Source organism: Taudactylus pleione, unplaced genomic scaffold (assembly GCF_031769625.1).
Source record: "Taudactylus pleione unplaced genomic scaffold, aTauple2 ptg000746l, whole genome shotgun sequence".
In the NCBI taxonomy this organism is placed as follows: domain Eukaryota; kingdom Metazoa; phylum Chordata; class Amphibia; order Anura; family Myobatrachidae; genus Taudactylus; species Taudactylus pleione.
The window spans coordinates 431,431-449,793 of NW_028285148.1; the positions used below are offsets into that span (position 1 = coordinate 431,431).

The 18,363-nt window shown below is 48.8% G+C and overlaps 1 protein-coding gene across 1 annotated transcript in view; it reads right to left on the reverse strand.

Annotated features, from left to right (window-relative positions):
- CPO (carboxypeptidase O) overlaps window positions 1-18,363 on the reverse strand; it is a 51,565-nt gene that overhangs the window by 23,064 nt on the left and 10,138 nt on the right. The window contains exon 4 of the mRNA XM_088457201.1: window positions 6,726-6,840. Coding sequence (XP_088313327.1) covers window positions 6,726-6,840 — 115 coding nt within the window. The remainder of the gene's footprint in view (window positions 1-6,725; window positions 6,841-18,363) is intronic.

An 18,363-nucleotide genomic window follows, 5' to 3' on the forward strand; every position in this document is an offset into this window, starting at 1 on the left:
TCCCGACACTCATAGGAACTAACGGTAAATGTTTTCCTAACCCCTATCCTAACCCTAACCTCCCCCCCATGTGCCTAAACCTAACCCCCCCCCTCCCCGCACCATAATCCTAACACTCCCCTCTCAGTGCCTAACCCTAAACTTCCCCCTAGGGCCTAACCTTAACCCCGCCAGTATGTACCCGATAAGTGGCAGAATGAGCAGCGTCACAAATGCGATGCTTAGTACACCCCGCCCATAAAGTGAATGGAGATAAAGTACCAACCAATCAGCTCCTGTCCTGTCACAGCATGTACAGTGTCAGGAGCTGATTGGTTAGTAATTTATCTCCATCCACTTTATCTCTCCAAGGCTTAGTACATACTGTAGACCCCATAGACCAGTGTTTCCCAACCTCGGTCCTCAAGGCACACTAACAGTCCAGGTTTTAGTGATATCCATGCTTGAACACAGATGTTCAAATCAAAATAACTGCAGTACTGATTAAGACACTTGTGCTCAGGTATGGCTATCCTTAAAACCTGGACTGTTGGTGTGCCTTGAGGACCGTGGTTGGGAACCCCTGCCATAGACGGATAAGAGTGTGGCGAGACTAATGAGTTTAGGGAGTCAGTGCCTGGTGATGCCATGCTATAGAAGGGAGGGCACCCGACTCTCTTGTGACTGGGTAGTTATAGTTACCATTATTTTATTTTGTATTGCTATTATATTTTTTGGGGCAGGAGGCTTAAAACTACCAAATATATGTAATAGGTAGTTATGGGGTGAACTGACACGTGGTGTTTGGGGCACAGTTGCCTACCCTCCCGATTTGGGCGGGAGCCTCCTGATAATCGGGTGCAGCTCCCGCCCTCCCAGAAAGGCAGGCAAGCCTCCCGGCGGCCGCCGATCCCCCTGACATCCCCTGCAATTTACTCCTAACCCCCGCTGCGAGGGCAGCCAGTGACGCGATTCGCGTAATTTTGGCCCCGCCCCCTGCCTCACAATGCCAGTATTATCGGCATTGTGTAGCGGTGGCGGGGCCAAAATGACGCGATCGCGTGATCCTGCCCCTGTGACGCCTACAAACGTCAGGCACCCGTCCGGACACGCCCCCTTTTTTGGCCACGCCCCCCTGCTGCCCTGCCGATCTGGCTGCTCCCTCCCGGAAGGAGCAGGCAGAAAGTCGGCAACTATGGTTTGGGGGGGTAAAAGAAATGGATAAAGGGAAAGTACTTTAGGCCCTTTCTGGGGACGGGATATATTTTATTCATTAATAACATTTATTTATATAGCTCTAATATAACTTTACAACTGGGAACAAAGTGATTAAAAGAGACCGGGTATTATAGACAGACGGAGGTAAGAGGGCCCTGCTCGCTATCTCTAGGATATAAACCGTTTAGTACATGGGGTTAGGTTCCCCATATTGCAAATTGGTGCAGACAGACTGCAAGAATAAAAAGTTATGGTGGATTATATCATCCAATTACACAGAATTGTTAGCCTGTGCTCCAGGGCTGGGTTATGGTTTCTGGGGGCCCCAGAGTAACGAACTTGTGGGGGCTCCTACCAATAAAAGTTAAAAAGTATAATGTGTAAATACTCCCAGCACCCCAAATGTGCCCCCCGATCACACAATGACACACAGAAACCCAAGTTCACATCTGTCATACCTCCCAACTTTTATGATGTGGGTGGGACTTCACAAAAGGGGCGGACACTAATGAAAATGGGGCGGAGTCTGGTGGGAAAACGGGACGGAGCCTCGCGGCACCCCCATTTTTGTCACTGTGGGGGCATGCCCAGCACCCCGAGATTCTGGGCAGACCCCAGGCTCTCTCTACACTAGTGAACAGATGCCGTACGCAGCAGAGCAGTGGTTTGTGCTCCCCCCCAACATCCCCCCCACTGTGGGGCACTGCGGCCCGCTGGTGCGACAGGTAAAGTCCGACTGCGGGGATTCGCACGCGGGTGGTCTCGGGGACTCCCGCTGGAGGAATCCCCAGGCAATTGAATTGGACCGGCACTGTAACGCAGCAGATTGGATCTGCCCCTTAGAGGGGTATTCAATTAGGCTGCGAAAAGTCGCGTAATTTATCGCCGATGACATCATTTTCGCCTATTTCAATTATCCCCGTATTCAATTTCAAAGACTTTTCACAGGTTCGAAAAGTCTTTGAAAAACAATGGGGATAATTTTTCACCATGTTTTACATGGCAAAAAAAAGTGCAGAATTGGGGTTTTGGGGCGCAGGCTTAAAACAAATAGCCTGCACCCCTGGGAATGCCATTTAAAAGTAAACTGTGTAAAAAAAAGTTTTTAAAAAAATAGGGACACCCCAAAAAAATGAGTTCAAAATTTGGGGTGAAAAAAAAGGGGGAAACAGTTTTTAAAAATAGGGAAATCTGGGCCTGATTCAGAGCCGGACCCTCTGACCAGAGCGCTCGCTCTGAATCAGGGCCCTCCTCCCTCAACTTGGAGCGGCCTCTTGGACGCTCGCATAGCTGTGGGTTACCACCCACAGTTTATGCGAGCGTCCATGATGATGGTCGCAGTGGTCAAGACCATCGCAACCATCGGGCTTGCGACGAGACCCTGCGGTAGGGTCTCGGTGACCGCAAGCCCTGGAGTGATTTTGGCTCTATCAGAGCCAAATTCACTCCCACTGACATCACTAGTAATGTCAGTGGGGCCGGACCCAGACGGTAGGCGTTCCCATGGGAACGCCTCCGTCTGGAAGCCACGCCCCCGGCATGCCCACTGAAGGGGGCGTGCTGTCACTCACCATCGACAGCACGCCCCCTTTAGTGCGAGACCCATAACGACGGCTTGGCCATCGTTATTCGGGTCTCGCGCATGCGCACGACGGAGCTCCCTCCGTCGTGCGCATGCGCATTTGGATACCATCGACCCGCTTGCGAGCGTCCTGCGCTCGCGAGCGGATCTGAATGAGACCCTCAGTTCAGGGGTATTCTGTAAGTATGCGGCAGGTGTATTCTAGAATAGGCTATTAGCGGTAGGTGTTTTCTAGAATAGGCTATTAGCGGTAGGTGTTTTCTAGAATAAGCTATTAGCGGCAGGTGATTTCTAGAATAGGCTATTAGCGGCACGTGTATTCTAGAATAGGCTATTAGCGGCATGTGTATTCTAGAATAGGCTATTAGCGGCAGGTGTATTCTACAATGGGCTATTAGCGGTAGGTGTTTTCTAGAATAGGCTATTAGCGGCAGGTGTTTTCTAGAATAGGCTATTAGCGGCACGTGTATTCTAGAATAGGCTATTAGCGGCACGTGTATTCTAGAATAGGCTATTAGCGGCAGGTGTATTCTAGAATAGGCTATTAGCGGCAGGTGTATTCTACAATAGGCTATTAGCGGTAGGTGTTTTCTAGAATAGGCTATTAGCGGTAGGTGTTTTCTAGAATAGGCTATTAGCGGCACGTGTATTCTAGAATAGGCTATTAGCGGCAGGTGTATTCTAGAATAGGCTATTAGCGGTAGGTGTTTTCTAGAATAGGCTATTAGCGGTAGGTGTTTTCTAGAATAAGCTATTAGCGGCACGTGTATTCTAGAATAGGCTATTAGCGGCAGGTGTATTCTAGAATAGGCTATTAGCGGCAGGTGTATTCTACAATAGGCTATTAGCGGTAGGTGTTTTCTAGAATAGGCTATTAGCGGTAGGTGTTTTCTAGAATAGGCTATTAGCGGCACGTGTATTCTAGAATAGGCTATTAGCGGCAGGTGTATTCTAGAATAGGCTATTAGCGGTAGGTGTTTTCTAGAATAGGCTATTAGCGGTAGGTGTTTTCTAGAATAAGCTATTAGCAGCAGATGATTTCTAGAATAGGCTATTAGCGGCAGGTGTATTCTAGAATAGGCTATTAGCGGCAGGTGTATTCTACAATAGGCTATTAGCGGCAGGTGTTTTCTAGAATAGGCTATTAGCGGTAGGTGTTTTCTAGAATAGGCTATTAGCGGCACGTGTATTCTAGAATAGGCTATTAGCGGCAGGTGTATTCTAGAATAGGCTATTAGCGGTAGGTGTTTTCTAGAATAGGCTATTAGCGGTAGGTGTTTTCTAGAATAAGCTATTAGCGGCAGGTGATTTCTAGAATAGGCTATTAGCGGCAGGTGTATTCTAGAATAGGCTATTAGCGGCAGGTGTATTCTACAATAGGCTATTAGCGGTAGGTGTTTTCTAGAATAGGCTATTAGCGGCACGTGTATTCTAGAATAGGCTATTAGCGGCAGGTGTTTTCTAGAATAGGCTATTAACGGTAGGTGTTTTCTAGAATAGGCTATTAGCGGCAGGTGTATTCTAGAATAGGCTATTAGCGGCAGATGATTTCTAGAATAGGCTATTAGCGGCAGGTGTTTTCTAGAATAGGTTATTAGCGGTAGGTGTTTTCTAGAATAGGCTATTAGCGGCAGATGATTTCTAGAATAGGCTATTAGCGGCAGGTGTATTCTAAAATAGGCTATTAGCAGTAGGTGTTTTCTAGAATAGGCTATTAACGGTGGGTGTTTTCTACAATAGGCTATTAGCAGTAGGTGTTTTCTAGAATAGGCTATTAATGGTAGGTGTTTTCTACAATAGGCTATTAGCGGCAGATGATTTCTAGAATAGGCTATTAGCGGCAGGTGTATTGTAGAATAGGCTATTAGCGGCAGGTGTATTCTAGAATAGGCTATTAGCGGCAGGTGTTTTCAGGAATAGGCTATTAGCGGCAGGTGTTTTCTAGAATAGGCTATTAGCGGCAGGTGTTTTCTAGAATAGGCTATTAGCGGCACGTGTATTCTAGAATAGGCTATTAGCGGCAGGTGTATTCTAGAATAGGCTATTAGCGGCAGGTGTATTCTACAATAGGCTATTAGCGGTAGGTGTTTTCTAGAATAGGCTATTAGCGGTAGGTGTTTTCTAGAATAGGCTATTAGCGGCACGTGTATTCTAGAATAGGCTATTAGCGGCAGGTGTATTCTAGAATAGGCTATTAGCGGTAGGTGTTTTCTAGAATAGGCTATTAGCGGTAGGTGTTTTCTAGAATAAGCTATTAGCAGCAGATGATTTCTAGAATAGGCTATTAGCGGCAGGTGTATTCTAGAATAGGCTATTAGCGGCAGGTGTATTCTACAATAGGCTATTAGCGGCAGGTGTTTTCTAGAATAGGCTATTAGCGGTAGGTGTTTTCTAGAATAGGCTATTAGCGGCACGTGTATTCTAGAATAGGCTATTAGCGGCAGGTGTATTCTAGAATAGGCTATTAGCGGTAGGTGTTTTCTAGAATAGGCTATTAGCGGTAGGTGTTTTCTAGAATAAGCTATTAGCGGCAGGTGATTTCTAGAATAGGCTATTAGCGGCAGGTGTATTCTAGAATAGGCTATTAGCGGCAGGTGTATTCTACAATAGGCTATTAGCGGTAGGTGTTTTCTAGAATAGGCTATTAGCGGCACGTGTATTCTAGAATAGGCTATTAGCGGCAGGTGTTTTCTAGAATAGGCTATTAACGGTAGGTGTTTTCTAGAATAGGCTATTAGCGGCAGGTGTTTTCTAGAATAGGTTATTAGCGGTAGGTGTTTTCTAGAATAGGCTATTAGCGGCAGGTGTTTTCTAGAATAGGCTATTAGCGGCAGATGATTTCTAGAATAGGCTATTAGCGGCAGGTGTATTCTAAAATAGGCTATTAGCAGTAGGTGTTTTCTAGAATAGGCTATTAACGGTAGGTGTTTTCTACAATAGGCTATTAGCGGCAGATGATTTCTAGAATAGGCTATTAGCGGCAGGTGTATTCTAGAATAGGCTATTAGCGGCAGGTGTATTCTAGAATAGGCTATTAGCGGCAGGTGTTTTCAGGAATAGGCTATTAGCGGCAGGTGTTTTCAGGAATAGGCTATTAGCGGCAGGTGTATTCTAGAATAGGCTATTAGCGGCAGGTGCATTTTTGCAGAATTTTTAAAAAATGACATTAGGGACTTAAAAATATGCTAGTACCCATTTTCATGTATCCCAAATTTGATTGGACCACTTAAAAAAATGAAAAACAAAAACCTAAGCGCTCTTCTGCATCACTTGTTCTAATGTCGGGAAAAAACACCTGCTGCGGCTATTTAAAAATACAGAACACATTCTGCAGGGCTAAACGGGGGTACCCAGAATGAACCCCCATGCCTGGATATCTTTAGGGGGGTCCTAGGAACAAAACCCGAAAATTCCGTAATTTTTAGCGATACCTTTCCGCAGGCTCCCGTTTTCGCTGCTTCCTAATTGAATACGGGGATAAATCGGGCGCGCCCGATACTTTATCCCAGGAAAAGCTCTGATGCTCCCTAATTGAATACGGGCCTGAGGGAGTCTATGTACTAAGCAGTGTTAGGAGACAGAGTGAAAAGTTATAAGGTGCCAGCCAATCAGCTTCCAACTGTAATTTTTCAAACACAGCCTGTGAGATGACAGTTGGGAGCTGATTGGCTGATTCACTTTTCACTCTGTCTCCTAACACTGCTTAGTAAATAGACCCCTATGTCTCTAATGGTGGTGATGTTGGTTTTGCCTTTTTTAATCATTGTCGCTTCAAAAATAGCTCCAGACTCTCCTGAATCTTGTCCCTGCTTGCACCTGCCGTTCTATTAGATAAGCCCCATAGTCTTGTTGCTGTTTGTGCCCATAAGATGGATGCATATTTCATGCTATACTCTGTATGAACTCTTATAATGTAGTACCAATATTTAGTAAATCCTTGTCTTACATCTTCCATTGGATGATATTTGGTGTAGTTGTAGCTGGTTGTTGATCGCTTACTTCGTCTTCTCGTTCTTCCATCCGCATTGCCCATAAACGGAGTTACGTTGTCCAACAAAAGCCTACAAGAACAAGTGACATATATGACGTGGTGAATACATTATGTCAGCACAATATTAAAAATATTACATTTTATTTGTGATGTACATCTTCCAAATGGTAACATCAACTACAAGCAATAAACAATACATAATGGAGCGTACACACTAGACGATATGCTCCCTGAGCGATATCGTCTAGTGTGTCCCCGGCAGGGTGTGCTCTATGTCATTCATGACATTGAGCACACCCGCTGAATGATATCATTAACGATATTGTTCAGCGCCGGCTCTCTCCCCCATTCCCCAACATGCAGCAACCTGACGATATCGATGAACGATAATCGGGATCGCGCATCGTCATTATCGTTCATCGTTTTGGTTTGAAAAATGGCCGATAAAGTGGATGAGTGAACGATAACGATATCGTTATCGTTCAGTCGTCCACTTTAATTGCCCAGTGTGTACGCAACTTAAGATTGCTGCAACAATGTAAACACTGAGATAACACTTTCTACAACATAAAGAATAACACTTTCTATAGGGTTGGGTATAGTCGGGATGCCTGCTGTGAAAATGCCGATAGCGGCATTCCAAAGCTCGGTGTCCCAACAGGGGTCGGGTAAGTATACTAACCCACCCTTCTTGCACCCTAACCCTCCCCGTTAGTGCCTAAACCTAAACGTCCCCCCTTAGTGTGTAACCCTAACTTCCCCTAGGGTGCCTAACCCCCCTGCGGTTGCTAAATCAGGTCTGTCTTGGAAATGACACCACATGACCGCTGGACCAGGAAGACGTGCTAGAGCAACTGCAGCCACCTCACTGCTGGACCACCAGGAACGATGTGTCAACATTCTAACGTATCAAAATTTCACTGCTGTCCACATGAAGACTGTCGACATATCATACCACACCCCAGTCTGGGCAAGATGGTTGCAAAGAGGTTTGTGTAAAGTGGCCAACAGGAGGAAGCAATGATGGTATAATCATCTACAGCGTAAGTTGGGAAATGGAAGAAGTGGTTCCTTCATTTTTCAAGCCTCATTTCTTGTTTGTCCACTTGGAAGAAGAACTTTTCATAAATATCGAAAAATATTCTGAAATTCAAACATTCAGCTGTAAAACCTTTTCCATATATAACCCAGAGTCCGGTGCTCACCTGCACTGGGTGGAGGCTGTCCAGGGCTGGCTACAAGAGGAGAAGGGGCTAGACTCTTCGGGCAGTGCTGGCTGACCTTAGATAACTTAGACTACATTCCCCTGAGTGGCTGGTCCTGGTAGATGGACGATGAGGGAGAAAGTGCTGGGGGAGAAGCAATTAGTGGATGGTTTATCAAATGCATACGATGTCCAGGGCCAAAGTGGTTCCATTGCCAATGTCAAGCGATCAGCCTTAATCCAGACTGTGCTGTCAAGTGATTATCCCGTACGTAGGGAGGGGTGTGCCTAGAACCTTGTGGGTTCCATAGCAACATTTTGTAGGGGCCTATTCCCCATGCTTCTAGAGAGTCACCGCTCTTCACAGTGGATGTTCATTTTATGCCCCATAATATTTCCCTAGTTCGTTTTATGCTTCAAAGAAGTGCTCTAGTTCACATTAATCCACACAGTGTCACCAGTTCATATTATGCCACACTGTATTCCCCTCGGTTCACAATATGCCCCATTGTAGAGCTGCCAGTACACATTATGCCATACAGTGTCTCCAGTTCACATTATACCACACAGGGGGCAAGGACCAACCAGCACCTACCTGATGGGGATACTTCCTAATGAAGGACTTTCCACCTCGAGTAGAGATCTTCTTAATTTAGGCACATTGGGGGTCATTCAGACCCACTCGCGAGCGGCAGTACGCTCGCAAGTGGGTCGATGTTCCCCACTGCGCATGCGCACGACGGAGGGAGCTCCGTTGTGCGCATGCGCGAGACCCGGCGAGCGACGGGCTTCCCATCGCTCCGGGTCTCGCACCAAAGGGGGCGTGCTGTCGATGTTGATTGACAGCACGCCCCCTTTGGTGGGCGTGCCGGGGGCGTGCCTGCCAGACGGAGGCGTTCCCATGGGAGTGCCTACCGTCTGAAGCCGGCCCCACTGACATCACTAGTGATGTCAGTGGGAGTGATTTTGGCTCTGATAGAGCCAAAATCACTCCAGGGCTTGTGGCTGGGAAACCCGACCGCAGGGTTTCCCTCGCAAGTCCGATGGTCGCGATGGTCAAGACCATCGCGACCATCTTTTTGGACGCTCGTATATGCTATACGAGCGTATATGCTATACACAGCTATACGAGCGTCCAGGAGGACGCTCCATTTTAATGGAGGAGGGCCCTGATTCAGAGTGAGCGCTCTGGTCAGAGCGTCCGGCTCTGAATCAGGCCCTTTGTCTTTTTATGGGACAGTCCTAATCTCTGAGCTCAATTGCCCCTCCACAGCTTCACAATGGCTGTAAATTTGGAGGATAGAAGCCTACTCTCCGGCAGTGCTGGACTTAAGGTGCGTATCCATTACTAGACGGAGGAACGAGAGCATGATTATGACATTGTAATCGTGCTGTCGTTTCTCCGTCTGTGATGTGCCTACACTGAACGTTCAGTCGGTCAGGGTAGGTACATTCATCATCCCCGTACTTGCTGAACCTGACGTGATCGTCAAGTTGACCCGCTTGTACGGGCGATGATAGATGACGGAAATGACCAGTGGGCGCATGCATCGCTGGTTGTTTCCGACATAAATGTGCCTGATGCATGCACGATTTGCACGTGATTGAACGATAACGACGTTGTGAAGCTTTAGTGATCGGGAGAGAAAGAGATCGCCACTGACGAATCCCCCTTTACAGCATGGGCAATAGGCCAAACCAAATTTCTTAGCAAGCAATTTTGGGAACTTGGTAGGCAACTACATGAGCTGGCTCTATGGCCCCCTAAGCCTCTAGGCCCCATATCAATTGCACCTATAGCTACGCCCATGCACAGGGAGTATCCAGTGTCCATGTCTAGCATAAATCTGGAATCCGGTGTTTAGTGTCTTCAGTGTCTGGTGGGGGTACAGTCTCAATAGAAGTGGTGTCCAAAGGATGTTCAACTTCCAGTGGAGACCAGGTTCCAATAGGCTATCCAGCATCCAGTTCCATGCATCCAGGTCAAGGAACATTGGGCCTGATTCAGAGCCACTCGCAAATTGTGTAGGCAATGCTATCGCACAGCAATGCATTAGCATGCCCAGTATTTCTTATAGAGCAATCACATAGTGTATGCAGACACCCACCAGCCTGTTATAAGACGCCCACTTGTGCACGTCATGTCCAGGAAGTGTATGCAACCACCGGTACATCGGATGCTATCGCAGCGCTTGAGGTTGACCACACCCTGCCGCAAGCACTGCGAGTACTTCAGTGTAAAAACCAGCCAGGTGACATGTACTATGACGCTGTCTTATAATTATGCATACCTCTAACACGCCGCTGAGATGCTCAGGCACGCCTGCGTTTGCACCTCCACTCCCCCATTTTTAATGGCCAGCCCCTGTTACCACCTACAAAAAGCTTCTCCTGTCACTCACTCTGCTGGACTGACTATACACAGCGAATGAACGCATTGTGAACTTTTGCTAAGGTATGCGCATGCGCAAAATGCATACACACTGCAAACCATCGATAGCAGCGAGAGTATGCATCTTAGCGAGTGGGTCTGAATGAGCTCCATTGTGAGGAGGTTTAACACCCAGTGTGACGGGCTTTGGATCCAGGGCTAGAGTCAGTGCCTAGTTAATCAACATTTGGGTACATTCTGTTACGAGCCGCCGCACTGGCTGCAGCAGCTCATATTCTCCTGCCCGGTCCCGGACGTTGCTAGGCAACCGGAACACCACGTGATGCTGCTTCTTATCAGTCGTGGGGGTTCTGTTCCCGGTGGTTGCCATGGCAGTCGGGACGCCAGCAGCTGCTGCACATTCTCCATAACTAGGGGGCTTGTCCCAGCGTACAACCTGATTGGCCCCTGTAAAGGTAGAAGGCAGGGAGAACTTAGCCTCCCTGCCAGTTAGTGTCCTTGCCCTGAAAGCAGCTGACCTGACCTGCCATGCTTCTGTTCTTGACCACTGTATTCTGTTTCCAGTCTGGTCTGTGCCAATCTCTGTATACTGCTGGACCCTTGTTTCTCTATTGAGTTTCCTGCCATGCTGGTCTATTGGCTGTACCCTGCTCCTCAGATACCCGCTAGGATTTCTTCCATTACCACTGCAACTATCAATACAGTATGCAGCAACTGGTAGATACAGTCTGCATGCTGCTCCTTGTCTCAATTCCTCCTTGTTCCTACCATTAGCCACCTACCTCAAGTGTCCTGCTGCCTGTTTACTACTCTAGCCTCACCCTCCATAACCACTTGGTTTTCCACATAAGCTCCTACTATAAGTCCTGGCGGCATCCAAGTACTGGTGAGAGTATATAGCTCTTTGGGAACAGCAGCTGTTATAGATGAAGACCTCTCCTCTAGATTCTCCGTTTTTTTATTAGTCTCTGCTGTCTATTAAGTGTTTAAGTTCACTCAGGCTCATTAAACTCAATCGGCCATAATCCCCATGTCCACCACAATCTTGTCCTTAATAAACTTGTTTCATCTATACCACAGGTTCTCAAATTTGGTCCTCAGGACCCCAAACAGTGCATGTTTTTCAGGTCTCCTCACAGAATCAAAAGTGAAATAATTAGCTCCACCTGTGGATTTTTAAAAAAATGTGTCAGTGAGTAATGAATACACCGGTGCTCCTGCCCAGGAGACCTGTAAAATGTGACCTGTGTGGGGTCCTGAAGATCGAGTTTGAGAACCACTGATCTATACAATCTCAACAACATTGTCCCAGCATAATGGTCGGAATACTGGCTCCAGAATCCCGACCGCTGACATCCCGGCGGTAATTATTAGGCACTAGGGGAAGGGATAGGATTAGGCTGTGGGTGAGGGAGGGTTAGGTTGCGTGGCGGTTAGGATAAGGGTGCGGGAGGGGCGGGGTTAGGGTTAGGGAGGGCTAGGGAGAGGGTTAGGGTTAGGACACTTACCTAATTGTGTCGCGATTCTGTCAGGATGCCGCTGTCGGTATTCTAACCACTGGCATCCAGACCACCGGGATTCTGTACTAGTGCTGACAGTGGTACTCGACTGTCACACATATTCATATATATTATATATATATATACAGTATATTGTAAAGAAATATGTAAATGCTGCAGAAACATTTAAGTATTGTTCAAGGTTCTAAATTCCGCAGCCTCTTCCCAAAGCTCAGTACATACAGAGAAATAACAGATTTGAGATTTCATATACTCGTAATGACTCCTCAGTTGACTCTACAATGCATCCCTTACTCTCATGCTATACATACATAAATATCTAGAGCCAGCGTTTATATACAGGGTAATTCCCTCAGTGCCCGTTAGTTCTGAATTGCTTTATGGCCTCTCCTAATACGGGAGGTAGCGACGTTTGAGCATCAGCGATTATATTGCAGTTATATCGCAGTTAAAGATCTGACAAGTAAATTGAAACTAATGAAATAAATGTTTATATATTCAGCAAAGCACAAGCTTGTGAAAGATTGCACTGGCTTCATTTTAACTCTTTCATCATCATCATCCCCTTCATCCTCATGGGCGCTGCTGAGGCATTTGCTGTATAATACGAATGTCTATTCTCTTCTAGGGTTCATTTTTTTATTTTTTATTTAATTTACGCAATAATTCAGCTCATAAATGCCTCCCAGAAACCGAGGAGCAGAAATCTGTTATTATTAAAATGAGTGGCGCTTGTTAAATGGAAAATGCTCCATCTAGCATAAGCTTTCCCCTGACACCCCGTGTAATGTGCGCGCAAAAATTCCTGGGCCCGAGTAAGATCCCAGCCTGCCTCGCGGCTCTCCGTTTATACGTGTCATTCAGATAAATCTTACACATCTCATTTATCATGGATCCTGCTCCCAGACGCATCGTTTGTTTTCATGAGCATTCGTAATATGTAACAATTCTCCTGTCTTCACCATAGAACTTCGCTGTGGAATGCAGGGCCTGATTCAGACAGACGCAGTGTTGATGCTGGACGTAGCGGAGCGGCTTTTTGCCACTGGACATGCGTCAAAGCCGAACGCGTGGCGATGGTGGTCGCAGAGATGATCTCTCTGCAAAGTGAGTGACAGGTAGTCAGCGTTTGGGGAGGCTACAGGGTGGATAGAAAAACGCAGGCGTGTCAGGACCGTTGTCTGGGCGCGCTCTAGTGAGCTAGCAGCGGCCCCGACGTCTTAGGAGATCGCTCTGTCCGAGACAGCGTAGGCTTATTTAGAGGTTCAGTGTGCGACTAATGTATCCCATGTTCCTGCTTTTGCATGTAAGCGGTGGATGCAAGACACCGGCGGTGGGCGTCTCGGTGTCCAAGACGGCAGCTTTGCATATTTTCGTAGGTCCGCTGCATACTGAATTGCAGTCGCAAAGGGATTTGCGCCCATCTCTGAATCAGCCCAATAATACACTAATTTGCAGCAAACACCTCACTGAAGAGGATGTTCTAACTGTACACATTGCATTTTGGATGAGGTACATCTCACCACTTATCGGGGGCATATCAGCGTTAATAAAGATGGTATGCACTTAGCATTGCGATTAAAATCTCAAAAGACAGTTCTTACGAAAAGAGCTTTCCTTTGCGATGATAGGATGTCTGGGTTTATTATGCAGAAGCTCCCTGGGAAACATTGTACACAAACGCCGGGTGACGCAAGCACTGCGGGAGAGACTGGGACGGATCAATGAACATTGCGAACAGAAGCACATAGGGCCTGATTCAGAGCCGCTCGTAAGCGGCTGTACGCTCGTTCCGAGCGATGTTCGCACTTCTGCGCATGCGTACAGTTTATAATACGCATGCGCGAACCAGTCAGTGCGGCCGAAAAACGTTTGTTCGCTATATAGCGAATGCCTGCTACTTTGAGTGACAGGATGAGGCGTATGTGGGTGGTAACAGGGGAAGGTGCTTGAAAACGGGGAGTGGAGATCAGAACGCAGGCGTGATTAAAGGTCAAAACGGGCGTTTTATGGGTGTGCATAATTATACAGCAGCGTCACTGACCACGTCACTGGGTTATTTTATAGTCAGAACTGCTCGCAAAATTGTGGTAGGAAAAACCAACCACAAGAATAGCGAGCAGTTCATACGAATTGGGCGCGAGCTGTGTGAGGTTTTTAACTCGCTGAACCTTGCGCCCAATTGTATATGCCCCTATATATGCCATTGTCCTAAAGGGTCCAAACTCTGGAAAGTATCGCATTCTGGAGCATGGTACATATGGGCAATGCAACCAGGGGTGAGTCTCATCATTGAGCTGAATAATCAGGGGTGAGTCTTCCTTCAAATCAGTCGATGACACTTCGTTTGGGGGTGTAGAGGTGTGTCCCTCAAGGGACTCATCGCCCATTGGCCCTCATTCAGAGCCGGACGCTCTGAGCAGAGCGTTCGCACTGAATGAGGGCCGTCCTCCATAAAAATGGAGCGTCCTCCTGGACGCTCGTATAGCTGTGGGTCACCACCCACAGCACATACGAGCGTGCAGGATGATGGTCGCGATGGTCTTGACCATCGCGACCCTTGCCAGTGCGACCAGAAGCCTGTGGTCAGGGTTTTCGACCACAAGCCCTGGAGTGATTTTGGCTCTATCAGAGCCAAAATCACTCCCACTGACATCACTAGTGATGTCAGTGGGGCCGGCTTCTGATGGTAGGCGTTCCCTTGGGAACGCCCCCGTCTGGGAGGCACGCCCCCGGCACGCCCACCAAAGGGGGCGTGCTGTCAATCACCATCGACAGCACGCCCCCTTTGATCAGACACAACGAGCGAAGGAAAGTCCTTCGCTCGTCGCGTCCGGCGCATGCGCACGACGGAGCTCCCTCCGTCGTGCGCATGCGCAGTGCACACCATCGACCCACTTGCGAGCAGACAGCCGCTTGCGAGTGGGTCTGAATCAGGCCCATTGTTTGCTGAGTCATAGCTCTGCCCCCTCACGGCGGTTTGTATTACCAGCTGCGAGCAAGAAGATCTGCCAAAGAAAAGAAGAAAGACGAGCTAGCGGAGGAACAAGTCCCACGGGAAGAATGACGATGGAAGACGCTGCTCGCCAGGGCGGTTCAGTGGCAGATAAGCAAAGGGGTGGTTGGTGCCTAAGCCCTGTGGTCAGCGGAGGGCTCGCGCAAAAGATCTCCCGCTAGCCCTGACTTGTCAAGATGACAAGGCCCAGCTGTGGAGCGGCGCTAATCCCGGTGGGGAACGGCCAGCGCAGAAGTTACAACTCTCTGCATAAGAAAAGACTCACTAGAGCCCATCTTTCTTATTATCAGTCAGTGACTGACAGTCACCCCCATACACCACAAGCTCCTAAGGGAGTATAATAATATGGGGGCTCGGCCCTTATGTACAGTAGTTGTGCAATAGTCCCATGGGCATGGTAGGCGGGCATTGGACCCATGGCTGCCATAACTGGCACTAGGCCCGTGGGTGATAAAATTGAAGCACTAGGCCTGAGGAGTCAATAGTGTTAGGGCATTAGGCGCATGGGATGAGTTGAGTTCGGGCACTTGGCCCATAGGGTCAAAAATTAAATTTGCGTTATTAAGCCCTGCCCCTTCATGGTGAACTGGTGCAGACTTAAATATGGGATGGGACTAAATGACACGATTAATAAAGAATTGCATCATTAAGCCACACCCCCTACACGGGGACCCCGCGATCACCGCGGAAATTCTTCCCATTCTGCCCACTTGACTAGGAAGTGGGCAGAATGCGGGAGAAATGCCTACTCTACAGGGGGTGCGGGGGGTTACCCGAAAAATCAGTTGCCTCCCGTGAATTCCGGGAGGGTAGACATGTATGCTCAGTGGCTGCCCGATCTGCGTTATGCTGTCGCACATCACCTGACGGATATGAGGAGGCAGCAGTGGGCGTTCCTATGCTGGGCTGTGCTTACATTGTACGGATATGAGGAGGCAGCAGGGGGCTTCCCTATGCTGGGCTGTGATTACACTGTACGGATATGAGGAAGCAGCAGTGGGTGTCCCTATGCTGGGCTGTGCTTACACTGTACAGATATGAGAAGGCAGCAGTCGGCGTCCCTATGCTGGGCTGTGCTTACACTGTATGGATATGAGGAGGCAGCAGGGGGCGTCCCTATGCTGGGCTGTGCTTACACTGTACGGATATGAGGAAGCAGCAGTGGGTGTCCCTATGCTGGGCTGTGCTTACACTGTACAGATATGAGAAGGCAGCAGTGGGCGTCCCTATGCTGGGCTGTGCTTACACTGTACGGATATGAGAAGGCAGCAGTGGGCGTCCCTATGCTGGGCTGTGCTTACACTGTACAGATATGAGAAGGCAGCAGTGGGCGTCCCTATGCTGGGCTGTGCTTACACTGTACAGATATGAGAAGGCAGCAGTGGGCGTCCCTATGCTGGGCTGTGCTTACACTGTATGGATATGAGAAGGCAGCAGTGGGCGTCCCTATGCTGGGATGTGCTTACACTGTACGGATATGAGGAGTCAGCAGTGGGCGTCCCTATGCTGGGCTGTGCTTACACTGTACAGATATGAGAAGGCAGCAGTGGGCGTCCCTATGCTGGGCTGTGATTACGCTGTATAAATATGAGAAGGCAGCAGTGGGCGTCCCTATGCTGGGCTGTGCTTACACTGTACGGATATAAGGAGACAGCAGTGGGTGTCCCTATGCTGGGCTGTGCTTATGCTGTATAGCTATGAGAAGGCAGCAGTGGGCATCCCCATGCTGGGCTGTGCTTACACTGTACGGATATGAGAAGGCAACAGTGGACGTCCCTATGCTGGGCTGTGGTTACACTGTACAGATATGAGAAGGCAGCAGTGGGTGTCCCTATGCTGGGCTGTACTTACACTGTACGGATATGAGGAGGCAGCAGTGGGCATCCCTATGCTGGGCTGTGATTACACTGTACGGATATGAGGAGGCAGCAGTGGGTGTCCCTATGCTGGGCTGTGCTTTCACTGTACGGATATGAGGAGGCATCAGGGGGCGTCCCTATGCTGGGATGTACTTACACTGTACGGATATGAGAAGGCAGCAGAGGGTGTCCCTATGCTGGGCTGTGGTTACACTGTACGGATATGAGAAGGCAGCAGTGGGTGTCCCTATGCTGGGCTGTACTTACACTGTACGGATATGAGGAGGCAGCAGTGGGCGTCCCTATGCTGGGCTGTGATTACACTGTACGGATATGAGGAGGCAGCAGTGGGTGTCCCTATGCTGGGCTGTGCTTTCACTGTACGGATATGAGGAGGCATCAGGGGGCGTCCCTATGCTGGACTGTACTTACACTGTACAGATATGAGGAGGCAGCAGTGGGCGTCCCTATGCTGGGCTGTGCTTACACTGTACGGATATGAGGAGGCAGCAGTGGGTGTCCCTATGCTGGGCTGTACTTACACTGTACAGATATGAGGAGGCAGCAGTGGGCGTCCCTATGCTGGACTGTGCTTACGCTGTATAAATATGAGAAGGCAGCAGTGGGCGTCCCTATGCTGGGCTGTGCTTACACTGTACGGATATGAGGAGGCAGCAGTGGGCGTCCCTATGCTGGACTGTGCTTACGCTGTATAAATATGAGAAGGCAGCAGTGGGCGTCCCTATGCTGGGCTGTGCTTACACTGTACGGATATGAGAAGGCAGCAGTGGGCGGCCCTATGCTGGGCTGTGCTTTCACTGTACAGATATGAGGAGGCAGCAGGGGGCGTCCCTATGCTGGGCTGTGCTTACACTGTACGGATATGAGGAGGCAGCAGTGGGTGTCCCTATGCTGGGCTGTGCTTACACTGTACGGATATGAGGAGGCAGCAGTGGGCGTCCCTATGCTGGGCTGTGCTTATGCTGTATGGATATGAGAAGGCAGCAGTGGGCGTCCCCATGCTGGGCTGTGCTTTCACTGTACGGATATGAGGAGGCATCAGGGGGCGTCCCTATGCTGGGCTGTGCTTACACTGTACGGATATGAGAAGGCAGCAGTGGGCGTCCCTATGCTGGGTTGTGCTTACACTGTACGGATTTGAGAAGGCAGCAGTGGCTGTCCCTATGCTGGGCTGTGCTTACACTGTATGTATATGAGAAGGCAGCAGTGGGCGTCCCTATGCTGGGCTGTGTTTACACTGTACAGATATGAGAAGGCAGCAGTGGGCGTCCCTATGCTGGGATGTGCTTACACTGTACGTATATGAGGAGGCAGCAGTGGGCGTCCCTATGCTGGGCTGTGCTTACACTGTACGGATATGAGGAGGCAGCAGTGGGCGTCCCTATGCTGGGCTGTGCTTACACTGTACAGATATGAGAAGGCAGCAGTGGGCGTCCCTATGCTGGGATGTGCTTACACTGTACGGATATGAGGAGGCAGCAGTGGGCGTCCCTATGCTGGGCTGTGCTTACACTGTACAGATATGAGAAGACAGCAGTGGGCGTCCCTATGCTGGGATGTGCTTACACTGTACGGATATGA